This window comes from Balaenoptera musculus, chromosome 15 (genome assembly GCF_009873245.2).
Source record: "Balaenoptera musculus isolate JJ_BM4_2016_0621 chromosome 15, mBalMus1.pri.v3, whole genome shotgun sequence".
Lineage (NCBI taxonomy): Eukaryota > Metazoa > Chordata > Mammalia > Artiodactyla > Balaenopteridae > Balaenoptera > Balaenoptera musculus.
This window is the reverse complement of record NC_045799.1, coordinates 24,517,735-24,536,558: the sequence shown is the minus strand read 5'-3', so window position 1 is coordinate 24,536,558 and position 18,824 is coordinate 24,517,735. Positions and strand designations below refer to the sequence as shown.

Sequence of the window (18,824 nt, the reverse complement as noted above, 5' to 3'; positions counted from 1 at the left end):
CATGGAACAGGGCAAACTCTGCAATGGAAACCACCCACGGCTTGGTGGCAGACAATGGGCACTGAGATGTCCTTCTTGAGTTCCCTGGCTGACATGAGGAATGCGTCAGAGAGCAAGCTGGTCAGGGGAAAAATAACTTCAAATAGTACTGCATAAGCTCTGCCACTCAACCGAAGTCTGCTCTGAAGCAAACAGGTAAGATAGTTTCAGCCACTTCCTGGCACACTGAGGACAGCAGTGGTTCCTTCACATGTAACCTATTCCACTCAAGAAATTTTTCCAAGGTGGGCCTTACCTGGTCTGGGAACAGACCCCTGCAGTGCTGTGGCTGGAGTTTCCTTTGGGACTAAACTCTGTGAAGGGGCTAAGGCAAGAAAAAAAAAAAGAAAAAAAAGAAAAGAAACAGGCCTTTAACATTCTTTTCTAAACAAAGCAGAAAGCATTGACTGAATCAAGGGCTAAGTAACTGCTGAAATACACATATTCTTAGAAAGCAGTACTTGAAGTTAACTTTGAAAGCACAGTACATTCCAAAACTTGCTTAAAAAATTAACTACCTTAACACTCAGTAACAAAGACTAACGCTAGGGGAGTCTGTCTTTCCTTTTAGTATGTGCAAAGATCAAGGAAGGATATGGCCATGAGGACAACAGCACCCATAATTTTTGCTTCTTGGGGTCAAGTTCTGTCCAGTACTCTAAAAAACCCAAAAGCATACTTTAGTAGGCAACCCAAACTTTCAGAAGGACAATTATACCATTCAACCTTAGCATTTAAAAAATTGTCTCAGCCCTCTAAAGACTACATTCCTTGAGACCCGAAATGAATCATATATTGTGTACTTTTCTATAGCACCTGGCAAGTGTGATGGGCATAAAGCAGGAATTCAATTCATATTTAATGAATCAAATCAATTTGATATGTTATCTACTTATCTAACAATTACCAAGAACTTACTAGGGGCAAGGCTCTGTGCCAGGCACCCTTAGAGACCAAATTCCATTCTTCTTGCCCATCAGGAACTCAGTTTAGTATTAAAGATATACACAAGTGGTACTCTGGAGTGAACTGTGATGTTACATGAAGCAGATTCATAAAGTATAAAGTACTACGGGAGTCCAAAGCAAGGGAGATCAATTCTAGATTGAGAAATCTGAAGGTACACTAAAGGGAGAAACATCAGAATTAGGCTTTCAAGGACAGAGAGAACTCAGGCCCTTGAAGAGGAATGGAATAGAATACACAATGTACTCTAGAATGGGAACTTCTGGGATCATACCGTAAAGATTGAAGACATAGATATGCCACAGTCACTCAAGGTTATGTCCTCCCATCTTGACACTCAGTCTAACATCCTAGATAAACTCTACAACAGTAAGTTTTACCCTCATGTGGAAATTGTGACTTTTGTAGATTTCTCTCCCTGCTTAGTCAATGATGCATTTGTGTTAAGAATTTATTTTGGATGCTTATCTAATAAAGCTTAAAACTGTACCTTAACTTTTATTTTTTACTCCAGTATTGGTTTCTCACACTTTCAAGGTAAAAGCACAGAAGCCCCTTGAAAAAGAATGGAAATAATCTTAACTGAAACTGAGAAGTTTTTTTTCCAACTACTGGTTCATCTCCCTAACGCTCCTATATTTCTCTAGGTTTACACAGGATCCAGATAAAAGTTATTTTCTAACAACTTCATCATTATTCTCTTGGTATCAGAGGGAAAGTTTCCCTGAAAGGAAGTAGAATGGAAACATTTAATAGTGGATAATATATTTAAGTCACACCAGGTTTTAAAAAAATTCTTAGGGCTCACCTACATCAACAGAACTAGAACCAGGAATCTACAGCACCCAGCCCTATGAAGTCTCTGTCTCCTCCAAGGGCAGAGAACTCCTTAAAGGCCTTTATCCCTATTCTCTAGTTTTGAAGTGAATAGGCAGAGAGAAGGGGAATTAACCTTTCCAGGACTCTGTGTGAGGCAGTGTGCTGGCTTTTACGCTAAGCCCGCTCAATGAATCGTTGTATAAATCTTTGTATAAATTCTGGGAGGTAGGAATTACAATCTCCAGTTTACTGGTGAAGTACATGGCTTACAAGAGGTTAAGGGATTTACCCAACTGCAACTGGTACCAGTGGAGCTAGAATTTGAACTCTGATCCTACCAGAAGCTTGTGTTCATTCTGCCCCTCCTCCTGCCCCTCGAAGCATTTTAGCTGCATAAACAGATAGGCGCTATTGGCTGGCCTAGGATACAGCAAAGGTCCTTTGAGCTTTGGCAGTGTTTGACTGATTCCACTCTGGGGAAATAGAGCTTCTGTAACACTTAAGCCTCATAGAAGGAGGAACATTATGTATGTTGGGGGGGGGGGTGCGGGTGGAGATGCCAAGGGAAGGAGGGGAGATGTAAGGACATCTACCTTTCCATCATTAGCCCACCTTACCAGTGCATAGGAAATAATCTGAACTAGAAATACATGAATGGAATGGTCTAATTTTCAAAGAGATTGCATCAAAAAGAAACTGGTCACAAGAATTCTTTACCTATTATTGAATGATTACTATATTCTAGCCCTGTGCTAAAAATGTTATATACATTATCTCATTGAATTCTTACAACTACTATTGTCCCCATTTTACAAAGGAGGAAACTAAAGTTTGGAGTAACTTAGTCAAGTAACTTGCCTAAGCCCAAACAGCTGGTAAATGCTGGCACCAACCTAAGCCTATCTCTCAACCACTTTGCTCCTCCCATGTCTATTACCATGAAAGCTGGTTTTCTGGAAAGCTCTCCCCTGGAGTAGCCAGTCAGAAGGGAAGAGTCCCTGGGATAGAGTACAATGAGGAAGGGGCTATGAGAAACCTGCTCTGAACAGTTGAGAGCAAGTCTTTACCACAGTAAGGAGACCCTGCAGAAACTGCTGTTTACCCTTAAGGGACATGGTTAAACTGGAGGCTCACAGTATAGACTTGGAATGAATACTGAAATCTGAGCTTCAGTCTTCTCACCCGCAGAATGGGGTTAGGGCTACCTGACATGGTTGGTATGAAGATGATGTAACATAGGTGAAAATGCCTCTTTGTAAAATGAAAAATGTTATGTAAATAAAAGGTATATGATTATTTCAGGAGCTGAGAGAGAACCATATTAATGAATGTAAACAACGTGGGATTTTAAAAGGAAAGTATTATTTCCCAACGTACTTCAAATAAATGAAACCATCACTATTGCCATTTAGCCCATTCTTCTTCCTCCAAGTAGAAAAGGAGTCATGCCTTCTCTTGTGGGATAGGTCATCAAAAATTGACACGAGATGATGCCAGGCGCCAAGTACATACCTATGCTGGGTAGAAGCTCTGGATGAGATCCCACCTTCTCCTCCACTAGGCCACCTGCAAGTGGCTCAGATGCTATGCCAATATGATTGTTTTTTGTGGTCGGCGCCGCGGAGATGAGCTCAGAGGGTACCAGAGTGGTTACTATTGAGCGTACATTGGTGGGGAGAGTACTGCCGGGTAAGCTGGGTCCTGCTGAGGCGGAGCCTGGGCCCACAGGGCTAGAGGTCATTTTTAGCAGAGTGGGTGCTGGGGGTGTTGGGGTTTTACTGTCCAGCTCTGTGGATAACTGCTCTGTTCCCATGAGCCCTGGAGCTGTGGTCTCTAGCCCTTGGCCTTCAGTTTCTCCATCTGCACCATATTGTTCTTCCCCTTTCTCAAGAGAGCCTGTAACTTTTTTACAAGCCTTGGTCAGCAAAATCTGGCCGATTTTGTCCACTTTTCCTTTGCCCTTACTAGATGAGACTGGGCTTCGCCGGTTGACAGAGGAGCCTGGACTATTGGTCAAAAGGGGAGAAACCACTGTGGTTGACTGTGAAGAGGGCAGAGTGCTCTGATCTGCTGAGGTGCCCACCTGAGGACTAGTCTCCTCTGGATTCAGTTCTTTTACTTGCTGGACAGGGGGATGAGGAGGGACAACTGGAGAAGTTGTACAAGGTGGGGAAGGAAGCTGAACAGGGGTGGCTCGTGAGCTAAGGACCAAGGGTCGACCTGTCTGTATGTTTGCAGCAGGACTACTGGAGGGGGCATTAGGCAGTACAGGAGCAGAAGAAAATTTTATATTCTGAGGTATGTGTAAAGGGCCAACGACTGCAACAGAGGGAGGCATCAAGCCAGAGTTGGTTGTCAGTGGGGTTGCAGGAATTGTGCTTGGCTGTGATCCTTTCATAACCTGAATTATTGAGGATGAATTGATAAAGACAGGTGTAATGAACTGAGGCCGGGCATTTGACTGAGCAGCTGACTGTCCCTCAGAAACCATAACCTTGCTACCCACATTGGGCATTGTGACAACTGTTGACATTAATGCAGACTGCAGGTGAGTTGGCAGAGCTGCTGATGTGTTAGCTGAAGTTGTGATGGGATTGGAAGTTACAAAAACAGTTATCTGATTTGGGGGCAAAGGAGTGGAAATGGAGGAAGAGCTGACAGGTCTTGACATTACTTGAGGGATGCTTGGTGCAACATTAGAACTGACCTCACTCAATTCTGGATGCACAAGGGTTGAACACGGCTCGTTACTGTGAGGTAAATTTAGGGAATTAGAGGGTTCTTTAGAAGACGAATCCTGCAGTGTGGGAATGACAGATGCTTTTTTCAGGTCCTCTCCAGAAACTACTGGAGGTGTTACTTCCAGATCTGTAAGCCCAGGGGGTTTAATGGTCACATTAGGAGCTCCAGAGTTGTCAAGAAGTTGACTTAACGATGTTGGTGCTTCCCTCATAGCAGGAGACACCAAATTTTTGTTCTCTTCGACACTGGGAAGTTTGTTAGTATCCGAAGGTTGCCCATCCTTTTTGGATTGATCTTCAGGGACCATTTTAACTTCTTGGGCAGGGACTGCTTTTAGCTCAACGTTTACCTGCTCCTTCCTACCCTGGGAATTCTGGCAATCGCTGTCCTGAGGCATAGTCAAGCTCTCCTTGTTATCCTCAAGAACACCGCCTATTGCAGCCACAGGCATGGTAGGATTCTGAGGATTCAGCCCACTGTTGTTAGGGAAGCTCCCAGGTACGGGGGGATTGGCCAAAGGAGTAGGACTGACCAATACGTTTCTTGGCAACTCCACATTTTGCAACAAGGTTGCATTTGTTTGAGAGGCAAGAGTAAGTTTAGGGGCTTTTGAATTTTGTCTCCCTGGACTTGGGGTGGTTTTCCTACTTGACCCAGGACTAGACCTGCGACTGTTGCTTGGACTTGCCCGTTTTGTTGCTCCAGAATTAGACTGCTTTCCAGAATTCACCACCACAGAATCTAATTTGTGAGTCTGTGGGGCAGCAAAATTGGAAGGATTATTCATGGTAAGATTTGAAGGTGCTTGTCCGATCGCCTTCAAAGTTGTTGGATTTAGGCCCTGTTGATCAAAGCCTCTGTTTAAATTTGGCCTGGGAGGTAAAGGAATATTAATCTGTGGGGGGAAGAGTCCTGCTATGGAGGCATTGAGTCTTTCTGGTGATAGACTGATTTCTGAAGGTTCTGTGCTGGGAGGGCGGTTGTTGGGTGTCTGAGGATAATAGGGTCTGGGGCTGGCTCTGTTTGGTGTTTTAGGCCTAGATGTTTGGGTTGGGGCAGCCACATTTGGAAAGTGGTGGCCGTGAGAGCTGGGCAGGGAATTTACAGGAGGCTGCTGGGGAGTTGCACCTTGAGTTGTTGCAAGGGGTGATGGTCCAGGTTTTGGCCCTGTCATCATTAACTGATTCTGGGAAACCACTAAATGTGAAGGCATGTTATTTGGGCCTCCTGAGACAGATGGTACTTCACTGCCACTTGCTTCAGGGAGCGAGGACATCTCTCCCAGTGGTGAGCTGGAAGGATTCTGGGGGTTCTCCTGGTATACCATTTTCCTTGAATTGCTTCCCAAAGGAGTATTCACAGGCATTGGCATTCTTTGCTTATCAGGTGATGGCGGCACGGAGGCAGGTCCTTGCAAACTGACCATGACAGGCACACTGCCACTCTGTTGCATGGGCATTCTCTGGGAGTCCGGATTCAGGGGGCCCCTTGGGGGATGGACGCTCTGGGAGACTGGAAGCCTAACTGATTTGGGGTCCTGCTGCATCATGAGCATCATCATCATTTGCTGCTGCTGCTGCTGCTGAGACTGTGGCTGACTGGGGGGCGGCGGCTGCTGCGGCGGCGGCTGCTGCTGTGGTGGCTGGGGTGGGGGCGCCACATGCTGCATGAGCTGAGGAGGCATCTGCTGAAGTGGCCTCTGTTCAACTGGTTGAGAAGGATAACCTAAAACGAGCCCCCAAAATCAGGGAAGTTAGATTTTCAGCAAGAAAAGCTTGGCTACCTTTAGAGTACAGCCAAGCAATACTCATCTAGGTTGCACAGACTGTGCACAAACAGCTCAGACGTGCCCGTTCCCAGGGGGGTAGGGGCAGCCCCTCATTCTCTGACATAAGCAAAGAGGCACACTGCTTAAGGAAGCAAAAAGCAAAGCATCAAGAACCTGGAGCTCCTCAGTCTTCAGGGTTTGAATGAGGCATCACTGCACTAAGACTCTAATAGACACTGTGCTATGCACTGAAACTGGCCAAGTCTATACCGCCAAACATTCAGATGACACGAGAAAAACTCCATCAACAGCAAACAGCTGACCGCCCAGCACTGGGGTCTCATGCAAGCATAGTAAATATTTCATTGTACTTGTGAATGAAGCATTTAAGAGTCACTTTTTTTTTCTGTTAGCACAGATTAATTTTCTTAAGACTTGGTTTTGTTGAAAACGCCAGCATTGAAGATAGCCTTTTTATTCTTTCAACAGAAGTAAAATATAAAATTCTAGGATTCAATTCCTTAAGGAAGAGGGATTTAAAATTACTCCAATCCATTGGCTTCACACACCATGCTGCATCCTTCAGGCTCAATTCTTTGGGAAACCCAATGAATTAAACTGCCCCTCCGACGTAAATCAGTTCAATAAATAGTAGGAGCTAATAGAAGCTGATACACACATTGAAAATAAAATGAGGGCACTGAAGTTCTTTTTACAAATATTAATTTCTGTTTACTTTCTTACATGTAAAACTTTATTTGGAGAAATATTTTCTATGAATCCATAATTGAAGAATAAGCAAGAAGCACAGCCCTCAGGAATAAAAAATAATTTCAGGAAAAGAACTCTGAGGGACAATGCCTTATAGATTTCTAGAAGGCAACATCTCAAATGATTCTTTCTTTTGTGGAGATTTTATTTGGCATTTTAGAACCAAAACCTTACACAATCAGCAGAAAGGATGGAAAGATCATTAACCAAGAATAAAGGTTGTTCAGTGGGAAAAAGTGGGCATATAACTGGGATAAATACAATTTCACAAACTAGATTTATTTCACTGTTGCATGAAAAATACATTAGGAAAGTTTTATGAAGGTACAGGCATAAGGACAGCTGGCCCTGGCAGTCAGAAGAAGTGTTGGCTCAAGATTTTCATAGAGCAGCTATCAAATGCTGCTGCCACAGGGTCACACCCTGTGTTTAATAGCTAATCAATGTCTTCTAGCCAATGATAGACATGGCACCAATGAGTACAATGTGCAGAATCCAGTTTTGAAGTTTCTTTTTAATCCTTTTTTGTTTTAGGCCCAACTAACCTCTTTACATTTATAAAGCCAACAACATATGGCATTTCTATAGGTTTAACTCAGGTTCCCATGTTAAGAATTGTAATTTCTGTAGAAGCCTTGATGTCAGGGCTATGATACAAATGACTTTTTCTTTAAAATTAGGCCACCAGACAGCATAGATACCAAAGACAGCAGCACAGACAATACAGCAGCCTCTCTCGAAAGTAACAGTTAAGGGCATGGCTACTGTGAAGGTTCCAGAAGCTGGAGGCAGCAGTCCAAAGGGCATTAATGATAAGATAGATTGGGGTTGTTGTGACAGAATGGTGGAGAGGGAAAGCCAGGACACACACACGTGCATATAACATAATCAAAAACCAAGTTTATTAATCAAGGGATGAAAATTCATATGCCTTTAGGGGCCAGACCGGTAATGAAGAAGAGAAGTGGGCTGGTATAAGACAGTAGTAGTTCTGTGGACAGAGCCAAACTGCAGAGCTGATGCTCCATCTAAAGGCATTTAAATTCAGGTTTCTGTTTGGTTTAGGATGCTGCATGACAATTCAAACATATCGTAGGCTAAATTCAGCCTACAGGCTCCCAGTTTGCAAACTGTAGAAAGGAAGCAATAATGTGTGTGAGAACCCCTGGGATTTAATAGAAGAATTCAGATGTATCTGAGGGAAGAAGGCACCTTCCTGTTCATAATGCCTCTGGACCACCACCAGAGACTGGTGACCTCCCAGCCTCAATTGTGCTGCTGTAACTCACTGATGGGAAGTGTGGTGTACCAAAAAATTTGTAATAAATAACACAAATCATAATGAATTCACTTTTTTTTTTGATTCACTTTTAAAATACATAAATTAAGGGTGGACTAAAGTTTATCCCTAAAATAACATCACTTACACTTACATGCCAAAAAAGGAGGTGGAGGAACTAGAAAGGAAGAAACAAAACATAAGCCTTTGTATACACATGGAAGTGTGGCCTAAAAGTGACAGGCTTGTGTGTCTTCAACTGTGTCACAGGGGAATAAAGTTACAAATCACTGCTCAGGCCAAGAGGAACCAGGTATAGAGACACTGTGGCAGCTGGCCTTGGTTCTATAATACCTAGGTTGGAATGAACGAATTTTAGGAGACTTTTTCCTTTTCAACATAATTTTCAACATTTAGAGGATGATATTATTTTATAATCAGAGGAGTATACAACACAGAGGGCTTCAACAATATTGGTCCTATTTATTATTAACCTGGGTAGGAAGTACATGAGTGTCTGTTTTATTACTCTTTACATATTTTTTATGTTTAAAGATTCATAATAAAAGTTCTATTTAAAAAATCTTATTTTAAACCCTGGTAGTTCTCTGCTTTGAGAAAGCCCCAGTAGGAAAGGCTGCAGGAAAGGCAGGCAAGCAGGATTAGAGTGAAAACATCTTTTCATTTAATATTAATCCATTTTGATGCCAACTAGAACCTTGATATTGACAAGAATAAAGAGGCACTTGACATTTTAGTCTGATTTTATGAAGACCTAAAATAATGAAGACTAATTTGAGCAAAAGACACACACACACACACACACACAAATACATACACACACATGCACACATATATGCCTTCAGAAGTTATATCTGAAATTTTTTTACTTAATATCAAGGCACAGTTTCCAAATACTAGACACATTAAACCACCAAAGTAGCCTAGTTAGTAGACAAAATAAAATACTATTGTTTCCTTGAAAAAAAGACTTATAATGCTGTAAATAAATGATGACAAGCATATAAACTTTAGTTAACATTTTATCACCTGGTGGTCGGTTTGAAAATTCTGGCAGTTTAGGGCCTGAGTTGTCCAAGTTAATTCCTTGTTCTCCAGGCAATGGCTGCTGATCAGCCTCCTCCAGACCAGCTGGGCGAGTATCTGGGGTGCTAAAAGATAAATTACACATTTGAGAGTAAGTTGTATAGTTTATACACAAAACTAAGCTTAACCCCTCCCCTGTTTCTGAAGAAATCTATTTGCATTATCATTCTTAGCATTATTTACATCTCTCTAGTCTGATGAAGTATTCAATATTTGGCATAAAAAATCTGCCAATTTCATTAAATGTTAAAATCCACTTAATTTAATAACATGGCTATTTACTCAAAGTGTTTTCTACAAATTTCTGATATAATGATTTTCATGTAATCATCCATCCCTTAGATGTTTTAAGGGATCATAGTTTGGGCTATCAATATTATAAAGTACTGTGCCTATGAAACCACATTATCTTTAGGGTAGCTATCAAATTCAAAAAGGGAGTCCAGATTGTTTCTTTTTTTGTGAATATTGCAGTGGTGGCTCCAACAATTCATAACACCTTGCAAGAAGCTGTAGATTGGCTAATGAAAATGGTATTCAGAGAACAAAGAAAGCCAGAGAATACCAGAACAAAGCTAATTAATTTTGTTGCAGAACGTGTATTTATTTAACAGACATCCCCATTGGCTTTGGGATGCTTTCATTTTTACCTGGGTGAACCTTAGAATTTTTTTGTGGGGAAGAAAAAAACGTTACCTACTAACACCCACATTCCCAAAGAACCAGAGTGCTCACAGCCCTCATTTGGTTTTTAATCTTACTCCTAGCTGTACTTTTCTTTTCTACCTTTTGTCTCCCTTTGCCCTGATATTGGTCACCCACTTTTAGACAGTATTTTACCTCACTGTACTCTGTGTAGTTTCATTACCTTAAATCCATTTTAAAAGCCCTAGCACATGGGAATTTAGAACCTGAAGCAGGTCCTGAGCACATGCAGATGCCTATATCAATTTGCTCCTTATATGACTTCTCTCTCACTTCAAATTATAGGCAAGGATTCTGCAGTATCCTTTACTTTCAAAGAACTGTATTGCTAAAAAAAATATCTCAGATACCTGGTCCAGTTACCTCATGTTATGGATGAAAAAACAAAGGCCCACAGAGGTGTTAGAAAACAGGTCCAAGGTTCCACAGTAAGCTAGTGGTAGAATTGGGAGCATGCACTCTTACTTTTAACTTACTGTCTCCCTTCCTAGGAGCCTTGATGCTGTACAAGGCCCTTTTCACAATCTGTAGCCCCAACAAGTAAGCAATCTCCCTAAGTGCTGGTGCAGACAGCAAAAATCCATACTAATGGCAACTGAAGAACCCTACAATTTTACTCCTAGATTACTGGGAGGAATAAATATTGCCACAGAAATGTTATTCCCACACAGGTCGATAGTAGTAAAGAATTTAACTTAGAAAGAGCTATTGGAAAAATCAGATAACCAAACGGGTTATTAATTCTGAATTCAGGAAAAATACAGGTTGTTAATATACAATTACTGAATTTTGATTTATAAGATTCAAGAAAAAAGTGAATATAATACTAGAGTACAACCAAAGAAATATTGTGAGAAGGCTGAGAAAAAGGCAGTTGGTTTTATTTTGAACATTTCTGTTTCCTTAACTAAAGCTCCCCTATTCTCTTCTATAGTTCTAGCAATTTATTTGAATTAACCTGTTTTACACTCCTCAGTCACTATTTTCTGGTAATAAATGTCTCTGAATTTCAGTTTTATAATTAAAGGCAGAAAATCTAGTTTAATCAATGTTCCTTTTGGAAACATTTTATCAAGGCCAAAAATATGACTTAAATTAATGCTTAGCTTCAGGAAATGTAATATAAATTAATTGCCCTTCCTGCTGTAATCTTGCAAAAGAACTCACCTTTACAAAAAGGGTAACTGATTTAAAAGGTCCAATCATCTTAGCATGAGATTTTAAGCTGCTGCTGATGATAAAGAGCCTTTAAAGGAAAGGCACCTGTACAAAAAACCGTTTCTATTTGAGAGACAGAAGGGAGTCTCCATAAACGGTTTTCATTTCCAAAACACATACAGCCTTTCTGGTTCCCCAACAGTCATTATAAACCTGACATGCTTTGCGGAGTTGCAGTGTGGCAGCACTGGCTACCTTTCAGGCTCTGAATGCCACAACCCCCCGGAGACTACAGACTTAAGAGACATATATCAGTTGACTGCAATGTATGAACCTTGTTTGGCTCCGTATTTGAACAAACTGTAAAAAAACTTAATTTGAGATAATCAGGGAAATGTGGACACTGTCTGGAAATGTGAGAATATGAAGGAAGTATTAGTTTTTCCAGGTGTGCTAATGGTATTTCGTGGTCATAAAAAACACAAAACAAAGACAAAAACCTGTCCTTATTTTTCAGAGGTACATACTGAAATATTTAAAGTGAACTTGCTTTAAAATAACCAAGAGGATAATGGGGAGAGCATGGATGAAGGCAAGATGGATTATGAGCTGATAATTTGAAGCAGGGGTAATTTCATTATACTATTCTTATTTTATACATGTTTAAAATTTTCCATCAAAAAAAGTTGTTCACATAGAAATAAATGAATAAGATTTTAGGCAAAACTATCACAACCTACTTTAGATCCTGCTGACTATTTTTCTTCTTCCGAGGGGGTTTCTTCTTCTTCGGTTTATTTGCGTTGGTATTATTTTGCTTATTGTTTACCCCAAAATGGCCTGCAGAGATATCACTCTGCAATAAGTTGACCAACAATGGGCTTGTTAGCGTGACATCCTTATTGACCGGGAAGCCTGGATTCTGACCACAGGACATCTGATTTCCATTGGGTGCTCCACTGAAAGGTGCATTGAAAGGCATCCCATGGCCTGAGAAGTGGTTTCCCGAGGCACTGTTTCCCTGCATGGCCTGCACGTGGGGGGGGACCATGTTGCTTTGTTGCATGCTAACGTCAGGCATCATCTGAGACAAGCTGACATCGTTATTTGCTGTAGTAGCAGGATCGCCATGTGGCTGGGCCATGTGTGGGCTCGGCCCTGGTGGCCTCAAGACCTGCCCCTGAATCCCCATAACCTGAGATGGACTGTTGTTCACGGGCCCTTGCTGGGGCAGCATCTGTCCTGACATCTGTCCCGTAAACTGCACCATGTTTCCTTGCATGTTTGGAGTTGGTCCCCTCATTATCTGTGCTGGTCCCGACATGACATTAGATTGGTTCTGAGTGTTAAACTGTTGCTTATTCCCCTGCATCTGATTGGTCATAATCTGCTCTATCATTGGGTTCTGTTGAAGCAAAACTTGCCCCTGAGGCCCCATCATCTGGTTATGTGGTGCCATCATTTGTGGGCCCTGCTGGGGAAGCATCTGCTTGGGTGGGGTCATCCTCTGGGGCGAGGGCCCAAGATTTTGGCTCTGAGGATTCACCATCATCTGACCCTGCGGCATAAGCTGGGCCCTTGAAAGGATCATAGGGTTCTGAGGGTTCAAGGTTCCTTGTTGCTGGACCATCTGGCCCTGGGAGGGCACGATCTGCTGGTGCATGCTCATCAGCTGAGATGGTGGGCCCTGCTGGGGCTGGCCTTGCATGTTGCCCAGGTTCACCTGAGGAACCCCAGAACTACCAGCCTGTTGGTTGTTCATGTTGCCATGAATTCCCATGAGGCTGGGCTGCATCATATTTGGTGGCCCGTGGGACACCTGCATCTGGTTTTGAGGAGGACCAGCTCCTTGACCACCTTTAAAAAAAAAAAGGCACAGTTTCAGAAAGTAATACTATTATCTTGTTGGTATTAAGATTCTCAAATTACCTTATTAGAAAAACACAACTCACCCATATCCACTGACCAACATAAACAAATGTGCTGTGCTTAACATACTTCTGTGAGTTTTCCATAGTATGGATATGTGACTGTGGCATATATTCTCAGTGACCATACAATAGAGAAGGAGAAACCGTTTCTTTACTCCTATTTGGTAACTTAAAGATAACATTTTGAAGATCAATAAAGTTTATTTTCTCTTAGATTAAACAAAGAGAAAGGCAGCATCTCATTATTTAAAAATGATGTGCAGCTACCTTAAAATGAAGAACATTTATGAAAAGCACTGTAGGCTAGTGAAATAAGCTCTGCTTTAGATGAGTCAGGAAACAAAAGATGTGATGTAGTGTTTAAGAAAACTTCAGCAAAGTTGAGAAGACATTTAAAAATGCTCCTTGGAAAACTAATAATGACTCTCAAAGGTTATGCATGTGATATCTGGATTGATATCTGGATGCTGCACTGTAAAGAAAAGAACAGCTAATACTTCTTAAAGACAGGTCTCCTCTGCCCCAATGTGGTAAAAATTATTTAATCTTGATCTGGAAGCTGAGCCTCTGGTGGAACTAACAGACAATTCAGAAGCTGCAGACAGAGGACAGTCAACAAAGGATGTTAAAACTTCAGTGACCCTCCCCTGTGGCAGTCCCTGGTGGACTACATGGGACATGTTTTATTCTTCTAAATTATTTCTAATTCAGACAAAGAACACTGCCTGGCTTGCTGCAGTGTTTACTTATTGTTGGGTCTTTGGGACTTTCCTATAACTGCTTATATTATCTCTCCCTTTTTGTAGAATAACCTTTAGCTTATTTTATCCCTCCCCCTTTTTTTTCCATTTTTAAATGGGGACTAAAAAGTGGTAGCCACAATGAAGTTATGAGTCCAGTCCATGCTCCAGCCAGGAGACAGGGGACAAACTGTCCACTGTTCATACAATCCAGATTTTTCCTGAATCCTCAGGAAGATTTTCTAAACTGGCCTTAAACTGAATTCCATGACCACTGTATATACTACATACACTAATATACCAGTGTATATTCATCCAATCAACAATTATCTATTGAGTACCTAATATGTACAAGGCATTTTTGGTACCGAGGTAACAACAATAAACAAGACAGACCAAATCCCTGACCCCTTAGAGTCTAGTTGGCAAGAGTAAAATAAAGTATTTTCACAGGAAGAAGTAAAAGCTAACAAGAGCAATAATGTAGGGTAGGAGAAGAGAAAACGACAGACAAGAGTAGAGCTCTCTTAGACGGGATAAACAGAGAAATCAAAACAATATGTGCATGTGGGAGGAAGGCACCATATAAAAATATATCAATAAAAGAGTTGTGCTTATGTGGAGGAATTATGAATGATTTTATCACTATTTTAAAACTTCCTATAGAAAACATGAATTCACATAGCTCAGGAATTATAGTTTTGCATTAGCAGATAGGGGAAGTCATGCAGTTTGCCCTACCTTTCTCTAAGCTTTCAAGAGGTTTTTTTTTTTTTTAAGTTTAAGACTATTCTCCTTCCTTAGTGATTTACAATTAATGTTGGAACCACATAACTGAACTAACTCCAAGTGGGGATCGGAGTTCAGAAAATATTTGTGCTACCTCAGTCCAAATTTCCAGAATGAGAAAGGGTAAGAGGGTTAGTCATGTGCCACCTAAAAGCAACCAGTAACATGAAGTCTGGGCTTATACAATGTTGCTTACAAATACTTTTTAGCCATTCTGCTCCACACTATTTGTCCTCCTAACCTGTATTGATTAAAGCCTGGTCTTCAAACAACACAGAATTCAGACACTCAGCATATGCAATGTTAACATGAACTATAAAGAGATTTTAAAAGCCACAGTTGTTCAAAATGCCATGTGCCTCCATGCCTTTGTACCTATCATCTCCTTTGCCAGAAACAACTTTTGCCCTTTCACTAACTGAGCGGTCAGCAAACTATGGTCCATGGGCCAAATGAGGCCCATTGCCAGTTTGTAAATAACATGCATTCAGAGTTCAGGAATATAGTTTTGCAGTAGCACACAGGCAGGTTGGAACACTGCCATGGTCATTCATTTATGTATCGTCTATGGCTACTTTGGTGCTGCAACAGCAAAGTTATGAAGTTGCAACAGAGAACATATAACCTGCAAAGCCTAAAATATTTACTATCTGGTTCTTTTCAGGAAAAAAAAAAAATGCTGATCCCAGCTCTACCTCAAGTTTTATCTCCTTTCTTTAGGTGTTTCTAGATTCTCCAGACATTTTACCTACTTTCAATATATCAGTTATTGCCCTGAAAGAATAATTATTTATAGGTCTGAAACTAAGGGGAAGGACCAGGGCTTCTACTTCTCTGTATATCCTTGTTGTCTACCTACCTCACAATGTTCAATAAATGCTGGCTGAATAAATCACAGAAAACAAACCTGCATGCTGGACATTTTGATTTGCTTGCAGCTGAGGGGCTCCTGAATTCCCAGGGGTAGTTGCTGTGGTCGAAGGCACCTGACCTTGCATAAAGTTCGGGTTGGCCTGTCCTGCTGAGAAGCCAGGTGGGAGGCGTTTAGGCATTCCTTAATAGAAAACAACGAGTAAGGCAGTTACCTAGCAAATTTACACTCTTGCTTAGATGTGGAATGAATAAGGAAGGATGAGCTGCATGAAGTCTCCACTGGCTTAGCTCTCTCTGTCACACTGGTAGGATCTTTAATAAGGTTGGGAAAGATGGTTAAAAAAATCAACACAATCTCTTACATGAGCATTGTCAAAATGAAAAAGAAATACTAAAAAATTTACACTTAGAACATGCCAAGGAAAAGATGGCAATCTGCTCCCTAAATGTGATCTGAGGCCACGTCACAGCAAGGTTTAGGGCTCACTTTTCTGTAATACAACGGACCCCAAAACTTTACATACTTTAACACAGGTACCAAAGGAATATGCTAAATTCTCTCATATTCACACAAACTGATAAGAACTACTATAAAACAAAGACCTGGGTCCTGATATTAAGCATACATAGGTGATTTTTTTTTTCCATTGAGGGAAATGGATGATAATTTCCTTTGTGGAAAATTTCTGCCCAATATTGTGTTTGTCTCTTTGGGAGAGATGAGAGATCAGAAACAATTCACAGGAGCGTCAAAGTGAGGGTATATTAAATTTATCATTACACCTTCCCCTCCAAAGGTTTGCTGAAATACTGACAGCTATGGTACCAAAAACCATACTCTGATGCAATCTTACTAATAAAGTAGTATTTTCTTTTATAGGAAGGTTTAATTTCAGAAAACAAATCTGTAATAAGGAGAATCTCAGAACCCACTCATAGTTTATAACATAGGCCTAGATGTGGCCAGATCACCTAGGTGAGCACATCACTTGCTCTATGAAAAGCATTAAGACCTAAGCTCACTTAAAATTTTTTTGTATTAGTCCATTTATTTAAGGGCCAAATTTTCAATGTCCTGAAAAACGCTCTGTAGACAAATATGCATTTGTCCTTTCTTTAGCAGTGACAAGTCCCCATTTGCATGCTTCCATTGTAATTAAATCAGTAATCACATTTGCAGGAGGGACTACCCAGCTTCCACTGATCCAAGGCTGGATGCCCAGAACAGTGAAGTTTGGAGCCGAAACATTCTTGCACTTTCTAACAACTTCTTAGGATTCAAATATTACAGCCTGCATGTCAGTAAAAGTAATTACAAGAGAGTGAAAAGACTGATGAGTAACTTAATTTCACCAGAAATCATGGGAACATGCCTTTGCTATGTTGCAACTAAAGATGCAAGGGTTTTTTTCTGGGTAGGCAATGGGTGTCTTTTGGTGGGGAGTATGTTTATCAGATGACGGTATTACTCTCTATACCTTACTGAAAAGCTCCAAGCACATTCATGTGCACTAGATCAATGATTAATAAGAATAAATAATAAACATGGAGATGGATAAGTTTTACTGTAATCGTTTTACCTCTCACACATTAAGCTCCATTGCTTTTTCTTCATACAAGAGGCACCTTACAAAATAAATAAATAAATCTCCTTTAGGTATAACTGGTGGAATTCCCTCTCTAAGGAGCAGGCATTGGCATTATAAAACTATAAAAGTCAATGATTTCTGAACTTATTCCCCTTTATACTTTAATCAAATTTAACAAACACCATGCTATTTTACTAACTAGGATTATCAAAATTGAAAATCAGAAGGGCCTTTTCCCCAACAAAACCCTATTCTTATCTTTTCATTTTTGCTCTATTGCATAATCTTAATGTTTTCAACAGCTGAGCAGCTTAAGCTGTTAATAAAATCCTGTTTCTTCTGGACGTTTTAATTTACTAGTAGAAGATCAAGCAAAAATATTTTGAAAAACAAAATGAACATCTCTATATCGAATTTTACCTGCATTTTTATCCAGAGGGCTAGCTTAAACATAACCAGTAAGATGCTGCATAATGTATCAAGTTAACTAAGTCATATCAAGTGTCACCACTATATCCACAAAACCAAGTAATTACATCCTTATTTCACTCCCTCCATTAACTCTAAAAATTGAAGTTCTGCTAAGATCTATCTCTAGTAAATTTACCAACACAAATAGCTTCAGTGTTCCTCACCTCCTAGGCCTGGATGTAAACTCTGTGGCCCCTGATTTGGTGGTTGCTGCTGCATCACCATGAAGTTAGGTGGCACGTTTCCCTGTTGAACCATAGGATTCCGACCCGGAGAGCTGACGGGCTGCTGAAATCCCTGGGGAAGTGGGTTATTTTGAGGTGGCCTTGGTCCCATCTGCTGCTGAGTTTGGTTAACCGTTGGGGAGGATGCAGGGGATCCCTGCTGGAAGGAGGAGGGTGAGGAGGCAGGAGACTTGTTGGTGAGGTGGGGCTGCTGCAGGGGGGCTGGGACCCTAGAGGGCCCTCCCTGCAAGCTCTTCATCTGAGGAGCTGTGAACTGGCCTGGGTTGCTCATCTGAGGAAAGTTTGTATGGGCTTGTGAAGCTTGCTGGCTGCCAAAGGGATACGGAGGGGGAGGGTGGGAAGGTGTCTGTACCGTGGCTAAGGATGGTCTTGCCTGGAGTTGCTGTTGCATTGGGCCAGGCAAGGGAGCCTTCTTCCACCCTTGATTTGCAGTCATTGTGCCCAGAGAACTCTGGGCTGGAGGAGGCTGAAGGGCTCCCGAAGGCAGCTGGTTCCAGCCTGGAGGAACAGGCACCTGAGCTGGGGCAGTAAACTGGGGTCGAATTCCCTGTGGCTGCTGCTGCTGATGTTGCTGTGGGGGTCTTGTCTGCAGCTGCTGCTGCTGTTGCTGCTGTTGCTGTGGCTGCGGCTGCAGCTGGGGAAAATTAGCTGGGTTTATCTGTCTGTTCACAGGGACGGGCTGCATTGGGTGGTGCGGGGGAGCTAAAGATCCTGAGGGATGACTTTGCTGCTGTATATGGAGCCCAGAGAGGAGTGGATCCATTGCATCTGTTTAAAGACAGTCAACAAAGCAATAATTAACTTACTGCAACCTAAATCCTTCAGCAATCCT

General features: G+C 41.5%; 1 protein-coding gene across 11 annotated transcripts in view; it reads right to left on the bottom strand.

Moving 5' to 3' along the window:
• Positions 1-18,824, bottom strand: part of NCOA6 (nuclear receptor coactivator 6) — a 99,686-nt gene that overhangs the window by 15,138 nt on the left and 65,724 nt on the right. For 7 of the 11 annotated variants that reach the window (XM_036824376.1, XM_036824380.1, XM_036824385.1 and 4 more), the window contains 6 exons: positions 17,912-18,760; positions 15,722-15,868; positions 12,095-13,211; positions 9,435-9,556; positions 3,337-6,291; positions 296-364 (listed from right to left, as the gene is read on the bottom strand). In XM_036824376.1, the coding sequence (XP_036680271.1) occupies positions 296-364; positions 3,337-6,291; positions 9,435-9,556; positions 12,095-13,211; positions 15,722-15,868; positions 17,912-18,760 (5,259 nt within the window). The remainder of the gene's footprint in view (positions 1-295; positions 365-3,336; positions 6,292-9,434; positions 9,557-12,094; positions 13,212-15,721; positions 15,869-17,911; positions 18,761-18,824) is intronic. The other 4 variants (XM_036824381.1, XM_036824383.1, XM_036824387.1 and 1 more) reach the window with 4 other exon arrangements.